The 17,463-nt window shown below is 38.6% G+C and overlaps 1 protein-coding gene across 7 annotated transcripts in view; it reads left to right on the top strand.

Annotated features, from left to right (window-relative positions):
- mindy2 (MINDY lysine 48 deubiquitinase 2) overlaps nt 1-17,463 on the top strand; it is a 21,549-nt gene extending 4,086 nt beyond the window's left edge. For 5 of the 7 annotated variants that reach the window (XM_068574648.1, XM_068574971.1, XM_068574567.1 and 2 more), the window contains 8 exons: nt 76-133; nt 1,865-1,929; nt 7,337-7,495; nt 8,618-8,720; nt 9,596-9,738; nt 10,656-10,829; nt 12,302-12,517; nt 13,416-17,463. In XM_068574648.1, the coding sequence (XP_068430749.1) occupies nt 76-133; nt 1,865-1,929; nt 7,337-7,495; nt 8,618-8,720; nt 9,596-9,738; nt 10,656-10,829; nt 12,302-12,517; nt 13,416-13,604 (1,107 nt within the window). In that variant the 3' untranslated portion in view covers nt 13,605-17,463. Of the gene's footprint in view, nt 1-75; nt 134-1,864; nt 1,930-7,336; nt 7,496-8,617; nt 8,721-9,595; nt 9,739-10,655; nt 10,848-12,301; nt 12,518-13,415 lie in introns of those variants that run through there. The other 2 variants (XM_068574730.1, XM_068575053.1) reach the window with 2 other exon arrangements.

The following is a 17,463-nucleotide window of genomic DNA, read 5'->3' as shown; positions in this document are numbered from 1 at the left end:
TGTGTTGCAGTGCTTTGTTTTCTAAATGGGTACTAAATTAATTCAACAATGGGTGTCCATGTCTCTCTGCTACAGGTTAAGATGCCACCTATGATGGAAATTATAACTGTTGAGCAACTGATGGAGTATCTTGGTGAGTGTTTTGATCTATTAAAGCTATTACTGGAGAGCAAGTTGATGCCACATCATTGATGAAATGAGGGAAATTATGATCTTGGTAATACATACATATATATATATATATATATATATATATATATATATATATATATAATATATATATATATATATATATATATATATATATATATATATATATATATATATATATAAATATATATATATATATATATATATATATATATATATATATATATATATATTTATAATCTGATGCTGATTCTCATTCTGATATATTAAGTAGTATACTTTACCCATAAGACCACACGAAAAGCAACTGGCGCTGAGTTTCGGAAGCCTAGCACACATTCTTGTGTTTCACGTCCTCTCAAATTTGAGAGTTCATATATATATATATATATATATATATATATATATATATATATATATATATATATATATATCTCGTCAACAGAGGAAGAGACCAACACAGGGGAATCCCTCATGGTTAAGTTTTCTGCTGTTGCAAAGAAAGCAGGAAGTCTCTTCTCTCTGGCTGTGTCCTGCCCTTCATAACTAAAATTACTCCACAATATCAAAGTAGAGTGTATGATTACAGCAGGGGTTCCTTTGAGGTAAAGCCAGTCTTCACTAGTGTCTCCTGTTTGGTATTTGAGAATAATTTCACACAAAGTTAATCTTGCCCCTGCCCTGTTTGTCATAACACACATGCAAAACCACCAAGAGTGATGAATAGTGATGTAGTTCAAAGTGGGTGGTGGCCGTTGCTCAGCATTCACAGTGTAGCATGGCCAGTGATCTAGACGCCTAGCGGCAGACAGATACAGATACAGATATTATGGGATGACCATTGTGAATGAGTCCACATTTCAAAGTACAGAGCAGTGAGGGTGTTTTCCTGTCAAGGACACACAGTCGTAAAGCGACTCAGCTTGCTGCCCCCGTAAGCTTAAAAACAATCGTCATCACCGCGTAGAGATCAAGTCGGACACATTTTTCAAAACTGCAACCAGCAGTTAGTCTGTTGTTAAGTCCAACTTTGTCAAGTTCACATGTTGCAGAACTCGACTAAAAAATAGTATATGAACCTTGTTGTCTATCATTTTGAGTTAAGTTCATACAGCAAGTTTATTGACTAAAAATTTTTTAAACATGTCTTTATCGTCATATGGTCCCTCACAGTATGCACATGAGAAATCACTGTGCTTTTGTAGGTCAATCATCACAATTATTAAGCACAAATTACAAGTAAAAAAGCTTAAAATGTAAAAAGTAGGAACTGCAATAACACGTAAATAACGTAAATAATATAAGAATATATTTGCATGACCTCTTTTGCCAATGCTGGAAAATACCTTTTAAAAGTTGTTTAAGCATTATACTATTAAAGAGAACAGCAATCTACAACCAAAATATACACGTGACTTGAGATGTTGTGGTCAGCACGTTAGTAGCGCTGATCAGGCTGCACAGAGCTGGAGCAGACAGCTGCTACGGAGCAGAGTCCACAGAGCTTTCAGGTGACACCACGGTGGACAGACTGATGCTACATGTTTGACACAGCTTTTTCTTGGGGGAAACAGCTGGCCAGTGTGAAAGCCTCTCAATGCAGATCATAAAAACACCTCATAACATGTGACTCCTATCAAGTCAGTGGTCGTTTTGTCGATGCAACACAAGTCAACATATCTGTCAACATCTCTCTCCATATGTCGCACTGCAGGAGACTACATTCTTGAAACCAAGCCGAAAGAGATATCGGAGGCTCAGCGGCTAAACTATGAGCAGGTGAGTCCTGGCTAATCACTACGGAATATTATTATTGAACAGGCATGTTTTTTTGCTTATGTGTGTGCATTAGTAAGCTGCTGACTGGAGCGCAGGGCTTTAGGGATAAATTCCCTCTCCGAGTGGAAACCAGAGTTGTGCAAGTTGAACATGAGCTCTCACTTTGTCTCATCAACACACTCCAAATATCTCAGCTGTTCTCACCGTCATCATTGATGTATTTTCACCCCAGTATTGAAAGTGAGTTGCACACAGCTCTGACATGCATTCAGCAGTTTGTTGCTTAGACTAAAACAGGGTTTGCCAATTTGCATTGGGTTAGCAGAGAAGGTCAGTGGATGTTCCATAATGTGGAAATAAGCATCGAGTTGATTCCAAACCACATAAAACTGAAGCTTAGCTTGTTTCCACTTTTCTATAGGTTACATAAATTGTGTCTTGCGAGGCCCAGGGAACAACATGGGTCAGGAGTGTCAGATTATGTTGTTTCACATGGCGGTAAATGCTTAGAGACGCATTGGCTGGTTCAGCTCCCGGCTATTACTGAGGCTGTGTGTGTGGCTCACCATGAGTGGCACTTGGAGATGGAGCTCCAGCTCCCCTGCTTCCTCCCATCTCCACTCCCTGCTTATGGTCTGGGAGAGGCCCTGCCTCTCCTCCTCTCGCGTGGCAGAGCACCAGCACATCTGTAAATGATTTGAAGCCACACTTGTCCCCCATTCAAAGAGGAGAAAAAATAATCTGCAGTCTCCCCATAGAAGCTCACTGCAAAGGCCTTTCTAAATATAAGTTTGGCTGAAATACAACCTCTTAAATAAATCAGTGGTGGCCTTAGCATGCACTGTTAAAGTAAGGGAGTGGTCAGAGTTTGTGTTGCATAGTTATTATGGCAGTCTAATCCCAGACACTGGCCTGAGAGCTCTTTATCATGTGGGTGTCCTATTGTTTGTATGCTGTGGTTGACACACTATGTGGAGACGACAGTGGGCCGGGCTTTGGGCGCTAAGGGCAAGTTTGAAATGTGTTTATTTGCGTGTCAAACAAAAGGTGTTCTCTTGTTTATATCTTGAAGAGATGTGCTTTCATTGCTTATTGGATCGTTATAAAATACAACTGAAGCCATCATGACTTTGGAAAGAGCTGTAGGAGTTTATAACAGAAGTTGTTCTATTTATAAATTCAGCTTAAAAAACATCATCTGCCACAGGAGCGTATGAGGATTAAAATAGCAGTTGCACGGCTGCTCTTTAGCTATTGTTAAATATTTACTCGACGAAGCTGTGTAAGTTAGAGTCTGAGAGGACTTTTTCTCTGCGTTTGTCTCAGTGGACCCAGCACAACAGCACGGCAATTCATCCTCGATGATGGTTCATGAAATGGGTTTTCATGTCAAGGGAGCCTCTTTTGTTTTAATTTTATGTCATTCACAGTAATGGGCCTTGTTCACAAATGTTTCTTCATAACCTTTATTTTGTTACAGAATAATGTGGATACAAATCCCATCTTGGAATTCAAAAAGCATTTCTTTTAGATCGCGCAACGTTCCTTAACCCTTGCCCGTTTGCCATTAAATGGGATGCTGTTTGGACTCTGTTGTGATCAAATTAAAAGCTTTCTGAATAGTAATCCATTTGTAATTGAATAAGTGGCAACATTAAGTGAAACAACTTCATAAATTGCTGATGGAGATGTCAGAGATAAATAAATGGTTTTGAATCATAAAAACTGATGATGGAAGTAAATGTAGAGGTTGTTAACAGGTTGTGGTGTTGGATATTGATTTAATTTTTGATTTAACTCAAGCAGGATTAATGTTCTTATATGATCCGAGATTAAGCTCAACACAGGGTTTTCTGTTTGTTAGGCACGTATGCACAATCTATTAGCGCCAATGCACATGCATGTATCTTAACAAAGCTTCTAATCCCTTCATGAAGAGAGCTGTTCTGTCATCCAATGTGTGTATATGGGTGCTGACAAGCGTTAGAAACTGTATCTTAGAACCTTGATGCATCAAGCAGCAATGTAGAGCATTGCAGCTGCTGATGTGTGCCAAGATTCATTAAAGTATATGACCCACATTGTGGGACATGAGTCTTGTAAACTGTTCATTATTTACAGCTTCCACTGACGGGTCACAGCATTATGTAATGGTTTACTTTTGTCCTGCAGTGATTGATATTTTGCTCTTTAGGTTCTTAGATCTTGCTGTGTATTGTTTGTTGTTTTTATTCACATGAATGCAGGCAGCCTCATAAAGTCGCATTAACATACATACTCTTAAAAAATATCTAACCGTTGCATTCCCTGAAAATGGGTTGATTTAGCAACAGCTCACCACTGGATCACAGCATCAGCAATACTATGTATTTCACAACCAAAACAGTTTTTCAAGTGCGTTATTGAGCAGAACATATTTATTTTTAACATTAAAATGCAGCATGTAGTCGACGGCTTGTTTTCCAATATTCTTTTTCCTATAGATACATTTTTTATTTCTTGGCTGCATGTTTTACCTGCCGCAGATCTATTATCACTAGGACTCTGACGTTAAAGGAAAGCTTTGGAACCAAATCCCTTATCTTGGCCCTGTAATGCCATATTGTGTCAACTACCAGTTAATTACATTTACACAGGATCATATGTTATTATTATATTTTCAGGTGCTTTTGGGGGGAAATTCAACATAGAGAGTTGAGCAGAGCGACCTCCCGTTTAACACAGAGGCTGAAGAGTGAATGTACGAATACAGAAAGTCCTCGACACAGCATTGTGATCATATTATACTGTGGAAGTATGTCTAACACAAGCACAGATGAATGCAAGTGATGCTCTGCTAATCGTCTGCTCTCCAAGCGCTCATCTGCTGTTGGAGCCCTCTGCCCTAAAGAGATGTTGTCCATTACACAACTCTGCTAATCCTGACATCACTTCTGCTCATAAGTGTCCTAATCCACACACTCAGATGGGCCATCTGAAGGCTTATTGAAGCGTTGTCGTCTATAACATAATAGATAAAATATAACGTAATGTGTTCCAATGTTGTAATTTACACCACACAAAACTCTTCACACTAATGAATTACACACTATACCTCAATATCTTTTTGTAAGGTTTTTATTGGCATTTTTGTATTGAACAGTTGTATTTCATTAATATTCAGCCTTGTTTCTGAGCTGGTCAACCGCAAATGAATATGCAGTTTGTAGGTTTATATTGTTCTTGTATCTTTGGCTTTGCTTCCAGGTCATTTTTCATAACCGTCTACCTTCTGTAGTAGTTTATTATAAAAGCGTTGACGTCAAATGAAAATCACTAACTACACACTCATAAATGAGTTGGAGAGCGGCATGACTTCTACTGATCCCTGACTTAAATGGCAGCAGAGGTTTCGAGCCAGCTGAGGAACATTTCTCGTGTGTTTTGTTGGGTGCACAGGTGTGTGGATGCGAACACGTGACATACTATATGGAATAGATATGATGTAATGTTTATTTAACGTCAACAGTGTTCACAATGCAGTTGTGGTTGAATAATCACTCATACTTAAAGGATGAATGAAGAGGAAACAGTCTCTTCAATCATTCAGCAATTTCTTTCTACATATGATTATTTAAACCCATCCTCTGCTACAAGACATACAAACATAATATAAATTAAGCCACAGTTCAGATTTTTCTACCTTATCACTGTGAAAAGGGGGGGGGGGAAAGCATCAATGCACTGTGTTTGGGCCACTTGAAAACTAAAGAGGACAAATACAATTAAAACCCATGGAAACAGGTAGATTCATTTTATTTAAACTTGTAAACACTTTGCAATTTGTGATGCCATTCTTCTTTACGAGCGCTTAAAAGCTGCTTAACGAAGAAAACCTGAAGTTGTATTTCTGTAAATTGGATAATGTTTTTTTTTTAGGGAAATCACATTTGCTACGCTCAGCTTCTGCTGTTGTGCTTCACCACATGCAGAAACATAGTGGTAACACGGTGGTAAAGAGCTGCTGGAATTGGCGACACAGACTTTGAAAGAATCTGTCTGAAATTTTGACAAACTGCTGAAGGCCAAAGAAAAGTGAAGCAATACTTTCTCAGGGTCTGTGCATTAATAAAGTAAGCACACACTATCGTTGGCAGCTGTCAATCAGTAAAAGCTTTTCCTACACCCTTTTGTGTTCTGTGTTTAATTCAGTAAATGTCTCTAGATTAGACGATAAACCTGCCCCAGGCATCTTGATGCCTTCAGGCTTTGTTTTGTGTAACTTCACTTCCCTAGTGTGATGACACATACCTCATATCCATGAGCTTGATATCTGTCTACTGACTGTCTTGCACTAAGCCAGGGGAATTTTAGACTCTACTGGCCGTTAGTTTTTCAAGACTTTTGTGTTTTCCTTCTGGTATCCCAATGCTACTGTTGTGGCATCCAGTGAGTCAACTTCCATCATCTGCACAAAAAGACACAACAATATGTTTAAACCTTTTAGACCTTTGCAACAAATCATGGCCCACACTAGTAAATGAGCACTGGTTTAGGTTTCTGACCATGTAGTTACAGTGTGCCCTGTTCGAGTCCAACGTTATATTATTGCTGGCTTTATCTAGCTAAAGAGAGAGAGCAGTGATGTTAAAAGAAATTGTAATAACGAAGATCACGAAATCTCTGATGGATTAAAAAACATATTTTGCAGCTAAAGCCTTAATGTAGGACCATTGTATTGCGTGCCATCCCTCCTCTCTCCGTAACGTCTCTACTGTCAGCTGTCATAAATAAAGTAAAAAATCAAACAAAGGTTGGGTAGTTTGCAGGGCTAGTGAATTGTATTATATTGTCACAAGTACCTGATAATTTGTCCACTCCTTCGTAATATTCTTTTGATGTCGCTTAACGATGATCACGGGAGCTCACTCAGAAATGTAACATTGAATGGTTTCCTGGCAGCGACTTCCATTTCGTCTTGTGGTTGGACATTGATTCACAGTAAGTAAAACAAAACAGAGTAGGTGCAGTAAATATGAAAATGGTCAACTTGGTCACATTAAAGTAACAATAAAGAAAACATATTTAAAGAAAAAAACAAGGTGTGAGTGTGTGGAAGCTGTTTTTGTATTGAACAGGAATAAATGGCAGCTAATGGCGTCTTGATTGGTCGATCGCTGATAGCTTCAGCTATGCTGACTGTATGCAGACAACCAGAAATAATGTAGCAGACAAAGACGGACCACAAAAACATCTGGACCGGACACAGCTTTTGGTTTTGTAAAATGTGTTTAATACACAAGCAAATATGGCTTTTTTTAAGAGATTTGTTTGCGTATACCTTAAGTTCCTATTGTTTCATCCCTTTGCTGCATCGTTAGCACATATTCCTTCTGAAGTCTGAACTGTTGTTTTCCTTGTTTCCTAGAACATGAGTGATGCCATGGCAGTGTTGCACAAGCTGCAGACGGGTCTTGATGTGAACGTGAAGTTCACAGGGGTGCGAGTCTTTGAGTACACCCCAGAATGCATTGTGTTTGATCTTCTTGACATCCCTCTCTACCACGGCTGGCTGGTTGACCCGCAGGTAAGATGGAGCTCCCGGAAGCAAATGACTCTATCCTGGACACGTCCCTTTCAAATTCACTAAAAAGAAATATTCTACCTGCCAACGACTGCAGTTTGAGGTCGCTTTTAAAACAAAACAAATGTATTTAACCCATCCTTGATTAAGGAGCAGTGGGCTGCTCTGAGAGGCGCCCGGGGAGCAACAAGGGGTTAAGTGTCGTGCTTGGAGACACTTCGACGTGTGAACTGTGGGGGGGCTGTGGATCCAACCGGCTCCCTTGTGGTGACGGAACGACCACTCATCCCCTTGAGCGACAGCCGCCTCACACTTGTTCGGTCCATTTCCCCCCCCCAGTTTTTGTCTGTTTTTGTATCAACCAAAATGGATTGCATACATTTAACAGTAGTTTAGCTTTTGAATTACATTTAATGTAATATCTACTTCCATAAAGTCCTGGTCCAATTCCAGACTTCTCTTGGAAACAGTGTATGTGCAGCTTTTTTGTTAATTTTATGTTGTTTTGTTAACGGCATATACACCACTTTTAAATGAATATACTTAGGGGGTTGATGGCCGTTTTGGTTGAACTGTACCAAAGAGAGATTGTGAGAAAAATTCACTCGACCCCTCGGAGTAAAATCATTAAAACAGGAACATTTATTCGTTGCAAGGAAGGAGCAGAGTCAGAAGTGCAACTTGATAGACGAATTGCATATCCAAGACTGCTCAAAGAATGAGGGAAGCACTGCCTTCTTAAATAGCTTATGGTTATCAGTACACCGAGGCCACCATGACGTCTTCATGGCTTCATCCCACCATTACGTCTTTAGATTGGCCTCGGCATCGTATGATAACAATAGAATTGCACGTTCTTTCAGACAGAGACATACAGGTTCCCAAGTCTCATGGCTATCAGGAGACATGCTGAGTTTGTGTGTAAGATTAAACAGAGATGGTAAAATGAGAAGTCTGAACATAACAGTGAAACAGTGACTGATTAAGAGTGAATATGTTTTTCTTCCAACAGAGATCATGTTTACAAAGTGATTGTAGTTGCATATGAATCCGTTGTCACCAGAATGGCTTTCAGTAAAACAGCATCACAGCTTGGTAAATATTCTTTGTTGTTTTTATTTGCAGATGCATGACATTGTCAAGGCAGTGGGCAACTGCAGCTACAACCAGCTGGTAGAGAAGATAATATCCTGCAAACAGTCAGACAACAGTGAGCTGGCAGGGGAAGGTGAGTGCCTTTCTTCACTCCCTCTGCTTTCTGACCAAAACCACAGACCAAGTTCAAATGAAATCAGGACATGTGGACACTCATCTAAATGACCTACTGCCACAGCTCACGTTTGACCCTTTACAAAGTACATGAACATAAAATATCATCATCAAAGTCATTAATAAATACATGGCGAAATGCCTGTACTTTAATGGAAATGTTTACGTCACGTCGTTAACAGGTTACCCTTGTGCATGCGCGACTCACCGATTCTTGGCACTTTGCTAAAAGCCTTTGTGAGATCTTCGTGAGGTTTTTTCTGCTGTTGCGTCTCTCAAAACAGAATATAGATCTAAGCTCAACATTGAGCATGAGTTGAGAGCGGCCGTACTAAATCAACAACCCACTTGTAATATTTATAGAGTAAAGCAGCTCACTGCAGCCACTAATTAATATACAACGTGATGGCTCACACATCTGCACTTCTTTTGTTTTGTACAGGTTTAACTTTATTGTTATTATCTTGAAAAGATATTCAGTGCAAAACAGGTTATTTGCAGCCACATTCGGTAATTTTCTTTCCCAAATAGTAGTATTTTTTGCCCAAAGTGGGGCGTGACAGAAAAAGATTGAGCACCACTGGGTTAAGAGGTGAAGCTTATCAAAAATAAAAGCATCATAACTAACATGAACATAATATCACTCAATATCAAGTCAAATTAAAAATGTTCTGTATATTCTGAAAAATGCCCAATTACAATCATGATCAAAGATACAATGATGCATTTAGGTAACACTCATCATGGGTCCATTTTTCCTCATTCATCAATCACAAATTCAATCTCTCGTGTTTGTGTTCATGTGTGTGTCTTCCTCCCCTTGTTTTGCCTCAGGCATCGTGGCGGAGCAGTTTCTGAGCAGCACAGCCACTCAGCTCACGTACCACGGCTTATGCGAGCTCACATCCACCGTACAGGAGGGAGAGCTCTGTGTCTTCTTCAGGAACAACCACTTTAGCACTATGATCAAATACAAGGTAAACTAAACACAGCAGTGTCGGCATCATTTGAGAATCACTTGTGAAGCAACTTAAATAGGTCAGGATGTGTTATGAACTATACCTGCAGTCAGTGACGAGCGCTTTGAGGCCGTTTACTTTCACAGGACAATTTCGAAGACTCTACCACAGGTAGATTGTGTCATTGCTAATGATTCATTTATCAGCAAAACTCCTTCTGCAATCTTTAGCACACTGCTCTGTATTTTTCTGTGAGCTAAACATAGATTTGCTTTAATTTAATGCTCCTCTGCAGCCTATTCAATAAAAAGTAGTTGAGATGCTTACTTACTCTTTGATGAACACTTGTGTTTGATCAAAAAAGAATTGTAATAAGTAAGTTTTTACATTTGTAAGTATTATTCACAGTAGTGTTATCTACTTCTACTGTGTGAATCTTTTTGTTCCATACAATAGTCTCAGTACTTTCCTGCAGTGTTCACTGCACAGACTAGCTATAACATGTTCTTCAAATTGAGGAGAGTTACGTATTTATATATAACAGATTTAGACCAATTATTATCCCTTTAGGAGGTTTTCATACAATCTTTACCAGTGGCTGCCCATAGGCAGCTTACCATATCACTCCAGCTTGGACAGTCCTTTCTTGTTATCTGCAGGAGGGGAAATGGAGCTTGCTTACTCTCACTTTGAATAGTTCTAGAAACTGTGTGTCTCCTATAACCAACCGTCTGACAAAGCACAGCTGCACTATTAGATGCACGTCAATTACACAGGATAAACCGCCATAGACAGATGGTGTGGGTATGTTGACTAAAAGTAGAAACCATACAGTCCAGTATGTCGGCATACATTGCGACACTGGTAGTGTGTGTGTGTGTGTGTGTGTGTGTGTGTGTATGTAATGTGTGTGTGTGTGTGTGCTTGTTTCCTAGGGCCAGCTATACCTGCTGGTTACAGACCAAGGTTTTCTGACAGAGGAGAAGGTCGTCTGGGAAAGTCTGCACAATGTCGACGGAGACGGCAACTTTTGTGACTCGGAGTTCCGGTTGCGGCCTCCTTCCAATCCAGAGACTGTGTACCGCGGCCAGCAGGATCAGATAGACCAGGTCTGAGCACTGATGCAGGCAAGACTAGCAGAAGCAGCAATTATCCACTCCAAAACCATGATTGCGCTTCATCATGATGTGCTTTTCACACCATCAGTGTATCACAAAGTCCAAGACAAAATACCAGACCAGTAAGGTCATGCTGATCTTTACTGTGCTACTGTACAAGACATGGAGAAACACTAGAGAAAAGGAGAGACTAAAAGAAACCAGATTTTATATATATATATATATATATATATATATATATATATATATATATATATATATAATCTATAGATATAGATATATATATATATATATATAATCTCTATATATATATATATATATATATATATATATATATATATATCTATATATATATATATATATATTTATATATATATATATATATAGATATATTTATATATATAGATATATATATATATATATATATATATATATATATATATATATATATATATATATATATATATATATATATATATAGATATATCTATATTTATATATATATTTATATATATATATATATCTATATTTATATATATATATATATATATATATATATATATATATATCTATATATATATATATATATATAGATATATATATATATAGATATATATATATATAGATATATATATATATATATATAGATATAGATATATATAGATATATATATATATATATATATATAGATATATGTCTGTGCTTCAACCCAGGTTAAGATCAGAGAATACAAAGAAAGCTGCTCAATAATAATAATAATAATAGCTATTTAAACACGCACACGACAGCCTGTCAGGGTTGCATGGCGCCCACCTCCGTTCTCATCCGTGCTTAGCTGTACCACACAGACTGCTTTAAGTTCGTGTCTCCCAGCTGGTTTCACAGTTGTCTGCTCATTGGTCGGCCAGAGCGGTCCAAACGCTTGCACACAGACTAGACAAGCGCATGAAGGCTATTACTTTTTATTCTCCTTGCTTACTCAGGCCCAGCACCTCCCTATCTCCAAGATGGGGTTGTTGAGAAAAATCCATTTCGGCAATGTTGTGCACTCGTAATCAATCCCCTTAGATTGGAGAAAACTTGTAATGACCGCATTTGGGAAATTGGGTCTTTTGTAAGTGACGAAGTACATGGCATATTAGAAGACACTGAGTACAATACAATGGTTAAAAACCGCATGAAGGGTGTTTTGTAAATTGCACTACAACTAATTACTACAAAAAGAATAATGAAGATAGTACAGCAAATGAAAGTGAATGAAGACCGATACAAATGGCCCAGTTAATACATAATGTGACTGGAGTTGTGGAGTGCAACAATGCTTGCGTGTGGATTGGTCTGTTTGCAGTACAGGCTGAGGTAGTTGAGCAGTTGCATAATCAGAGCACAGTATAGCACAGTGACAGCTTTGCTCATAAATCATCAAGCCTTTTTCTCTCTTTGTGCACGTTCATGTGTGTCAGGACTATCTGATGGCGCTGTCACTGCAGCAGGAGCAGCAAAGTCAGGATCTTCAGTGGGAGCAGCTCCCCGAGGGCATCAGTGACCTAGAGCTGGCAAAAAAACTTCAGGAAGAGGAGGACCGACGAGCCTCCCAGTACTACCAGGAGCAGGAGCAGGAGCAGGCGGCGGCGGCAGAAGCAGAAGCAGCAGCAGCAGCAGCAGCAGCACAGGCACAGGTGGGGATGGAGGGGTTGAGGGAAATAAAAGCAAGTGAGAGAAGGAGGAGAAGTAGAACTTTGAACACATGTGGGGCATTTATTGTAGCATAGAGGAAATATGCTGCCTTTTGGAGACAGAGGGTTAAACTATAAAGGAGAACTTGAAGATGAAAAGGGATAGAAATATTCTTTTTCCTTGTAAAGCTGCATCCTTTCACTTTGAGGTCAAGACACAGCATTGTCCCTGAAGCTGATGAGGCACTGAGGGCAGTCATTACTCCTCCATGTTGCACACATGTGAGATGTGCAGCATGTCAATTCAATTATTTCTATACATAGCATAATTAGAATCATTTTAACAATCCATTTTTTTTCTTCTTATTAGCATCTGAAATAGTTCTCTTTCTCTCTCGCTCGCTCTCTCTCCAACCAGTCCTCTTTTTTTAAGAATCTTTATTTCAATTTGTCTACAAAATATGCATGCATTTTTACATCATACATGTTTGTACAGCATATCAAATGTATTAACAAAAAACTAAAATCCTTTCCTAATGTTTATTCCTACTTTCATCTCTTACCTCTCTTTCATACTTAAATCATAAAATTGACTGACAAAATAAACATTTAAATGAAAAACTAAATAAGTAACTGAGCCTGCATTTAACCCCATATCTGGGTTGTTATTACTTATGCTATGTTATTACATTTATATTCAACTATAACACAATACCTTATTCATGAGGAAATTCCCAACATTACTGTACCTTAAATAAAGATACAACCTGCCATATTTTTAAACCAAACAATAACATTGAACCTTATCACCATGTTCCAGTTTTGAGAATTAGCATTGCATTGTGACATACACACTTCTCTGAACTTATACCCTGACTGCCCCACTGTCCTGTCTGTGCAGCAGGGCCAGCAGGAGCCTGCCGAGGGAGGCGAGGCCGACAAAGGAGGTGCAGGAGCAGACGGAGCAGCAGCTGCTGCCGGCACAGCAGCAGCTGCCGGAGCCACACCAAGCCCGGGAAAACAGTCCTCAAGCGGGGAACGCAAAGCCAAGAAAGAATCGAAGGATAAAGACAAATGTGTTATATTGTAACATATAGTGTGTCTCTGTAAGTGTGTGTGTGTGCTTTGTGGATTTGCTTATCTGTGAGGAAGGGGACAGCATTTGTTCCTCCAAGGACTGGACACACAACGCCTGGCCCCTACTTGACGACAAACAAGGTAAGGAGACGTTTCGAGGAGGGACTCAAAAAGACAAACCGAGGATTTGCTGTTCCCAAACCACTGGTGCCTGCTATCCTCTTTCCTCAGTGGAACCTGGACATCAGAGGAAGGGACACTACCATGACAACTACAGCGTATCTTTCATAGAGTCGGCCAAACTTTGTTACAAGTTGCACAGTGAACTATATTTGTGATGTGGGGTCAAGTTTATTTGGGGTTGTATATTTTTTAGCGAAAGATATAATCTGAAGTAACAAAATGTCACCCTCGCCATGTTCGTTTCCAAAATACAAAATCATTCATTTGTCATGACGGAAGCTCAGAAGCTTTTTGGTACGTATCAATATTTGCAAAACGTTTATAGACAGGCCCACCATTTTTTCTTTAAGTTAATGACGAGATTCACATTCAATTTATGTATTTATGTAAGAGGTAGCTTTTGGGTGAGGTTTTATTTTGTCTGTAAACAAAGATGGATTTGCTCCCAATACCGCGTGTAGGAAATCAGTTTAACACTATTTGAGTCCCCTCAAAAACACTTTGTACTGAAGGGTTATTTAATGCCAGATAGCTGCCAGTTATTGTAGCTATGGAACAATACTTGTTACAGCTTGCCCTGTTCAGATTTGCCTTACCAGAATATGGTGGTGTTGTATTCTGCTCTGTTTGAATGTGTATTCGTTTTCATGTGTGGGGTATGTACTGTACACTTGGGGTATAATTGGCGTCTCGTATACATGTTGCATCTACTGAGCATCGTTCATTAACAAGTCTCAAATTGGAAATGGCTAAATCTTTCGTGCTTTATTAGTTCAGTAACACATTCGTCTCAACTTTTATGTTGAGGCCCTGTTTCACAAAAGCTATGTTTGGGGCAGTCAAACTGAGAATAATGTTGCACATTTTTGTCTAAAGTTGTTTTTTTTTGTGAGACACAATTACCTTTGAGCAGATTTAAGGTGGAGTAGATCACACCCGGTTTAGAGTTAATGCTAATTCAGAAAGTTGTGTGTGTGTGTGTGTGTGCGTGTGCGTGTGTGTGTGCGTGTGCGTGTGCTGCAGAATTCAGTAATTCACATGCATTATTCCTTAAAACTATTAGAGTTCAATTCTGTGACACAGAGATCTTCAAAATGAGTTTGAACTCCAATTACAATGTTGGTAACTCGACTCATTCCATGCAGCAGCTGTGTTGGGTAATATTTTCTCCCTTGTTCTCCACAATTCTCTCAGTTGAGTCTTTTATAGCTCTTTGAGTAAAAAATCTGATATTTGAAATTCAGAGAGAGCAAGATTCATCTGTTTGTTGGAAATGAGGCCTAATAATGGAAGTCCACCTATTGAACTGTCCTGGACCATAAGATATATATTCTGAATTCTGTGGTCTCACCTATTAACTGCACATTTCACTGCAGCGTACAAACACATGATGTACATATTTACCTGACGCATTCTTATAATGGATTTAGCTAGTGGTGTGTGCCATTATTGTACCATGGGACTGCCTCCAGAGAATTTTTTCTATCTATACATTCCAAGCGGATGCCTTGACTCAAGCCTTCTGTTGCAAACTGAGGGAGACTGTTGTCATAGAAGGTCTTTGCAGTGCTTGTAAAGCGGTCTCCATTATAGTACTCAGTGAGAACCAACTGAACAGGACGATCACATGAAGGCAGCAGGCTACCTACTGTGTGGGAACCCTTAAGGGCTTCATGTGATGGCTGGAGTTTGAGCTCCATGATTGTTTGGTCCTAACAAGTCTATGTTTTGTAAATATATATAACGCCTTACAACATTTCAACATATTTTATAGAACAAAAGGAAACAAGCGTTACTAGAAAAAGACAATCCACGCATTTTTCACATGAACATCAGAAATGCGCTCAGGCCTTTAGCAAAGGGACATATCCTCCAGTGTCTTGTATGTATTGACACGGTTCCTTGGCCTGTAGTCGCTTTCTCCGTTGCAACTTTAAGTATCTGCTTATGTATAAACACAACTATTTTGACAATTTGAAGGACATGATATTATTTAAGACCCTCTTTGTTGAACTTTACGCTCTAAAAATATGAATTAAGCTGCTCCTTTGTGTTAACCTGGACTACCTGATAGAAACAATAAAAACCTGGGACAGCCAGGCTTAAGTAACAGTTAATTACATAAATGTTTCATTTACTCCTTAGCATTTTTTTTCCATGCAGCTTAATTAAATAACACATACTCACAAGGTGAATGCATCAAGGCAGAGGGGAAGCTTTTGGCAACATTGTGCTATTTTTTTTAATTTATCTGTCTTTACTAAGTTTCCCGTCATTTATATCTTGGCCCGTGAAGTGAACTTGCTGATTAAACATTCCAGGGGAAGTTTAAGAAATGTAACTTCACTTAGGGCAGTTTGAAGAGGAACATTTTAAACACGGTGTTTGTATGAGTGTGTTGGTATGACTGAAGAGTGACATATTATTTCAGATGTACTATTGCATTAGCTTGCTATCCCTTGCCATTACTATCAGAATTTGATATTTTGTTGTAATGTGTTCGTTTCACCCTTCAATCTGAGTACGAATTGATCAGAAGGATATTGTGTGTTCAGTGTCTCAAAGTGATTTTTATTGTATGCCTTGTAAAAGTGGTGGTGGGGTAAATGCTGTAAAAGTAGTGTTTTGACAAGGTGGTCGTTGAACAAATAGTCGTAATTGGTTTTGCACTGTTACATTGATATGCACTAACATAAGAGAAACATACCTCATTTTATACAGAACACAAAGAGTGCTGTTGTCCTTTTGAAAACTGAAAAAAAAAATGGCCAAAAGAATTATCTCAACATGGTAGTGGCATCTTAAACCAGCTGAATATTGATTTGTAAAAGAATAAAAGGGCTGTTGCATTTTGGGGCTTAAAATGAAAGTACTTTTGTAAAAATAGTACCACTTCAATAGAACTTGCTGCAATTTGATGTATTCAGGTTAGTGGTCACATATGTCAGACAAAAGGCGACTAGTGCAAAGGCCTGAGTACCAGCACACAGCTCATAGATGACAAGAGGTGAGTTACAACAGAACATGGATGGATGTCATTTGAGTGGAACAGAAGCAGTTTTTCTACAAAGAAAGTTTGTGTAGCCAACACTGGTACTCGACTCAATCAGCAAAAAATGTTGTATGTGCACCCCTAATTTATTTTTCCAGACCAGAGTCCATCATTTAACTACACAAATGTACACAAATACTCTTACACTTTAACAAACAGAAAGGAAAGGCTGCTTGCTAAGGCTAGTGTGTGTCATCTATGTGGCAGAGGGAAATGTTCATTCTTGCTGTATGAGATACAAAGTGCTGAACAATCTTAAGGGAGTCTGTTTATTTAATGCAATGTCAAACACCCAGTTTGTATTTTGTGGTGCATGTATAGTGTGAACTGAAAAAGTTAGGCAGTAAAATTATGAACTACCCCGAAAACATAATTTCCACTGTATGGCCCATTATGTTTATATTTCACATGAAACATACACGCAAAAGGAAGGTGTTTGAATATGAGAGGTTACTCATTTGTGTTGATTTCAATGTTCATCTATTTACATCAATGACCAAATAATGTATGTAGCCTTTTCACATCAGTCACTATCTCTATATATATATATAAAAATCTCAAAATGCCTTATAGACGAGGGACATTCAACCTGATTAGAAGTACCAGGATAATTAAAGACTAAGATCAACAGTTGTCT

This window comes from Clinocottus analis, unplaced genomic scaffold (assembly GCF_023055335.1).
Source record: "Clinocottus analis isolate CAN_PGR_092001 unplaced genomic scaffold, fCliAna1.0.p SCAF_1, whole genome shotgun sequence".
Taxonomy (NCBI): domain Eukaryota; kingdom Metazoa; phylum Chordata; class Actinopteri; order Perciformes; family Cottidae; genus Clinocottus; species Clinocottus analis.
The sequence above is the reverse complement of the archived record's forward strand: the minus strand, read 5'-3'. Positions and strand labels throughout refer to the sequence as shown.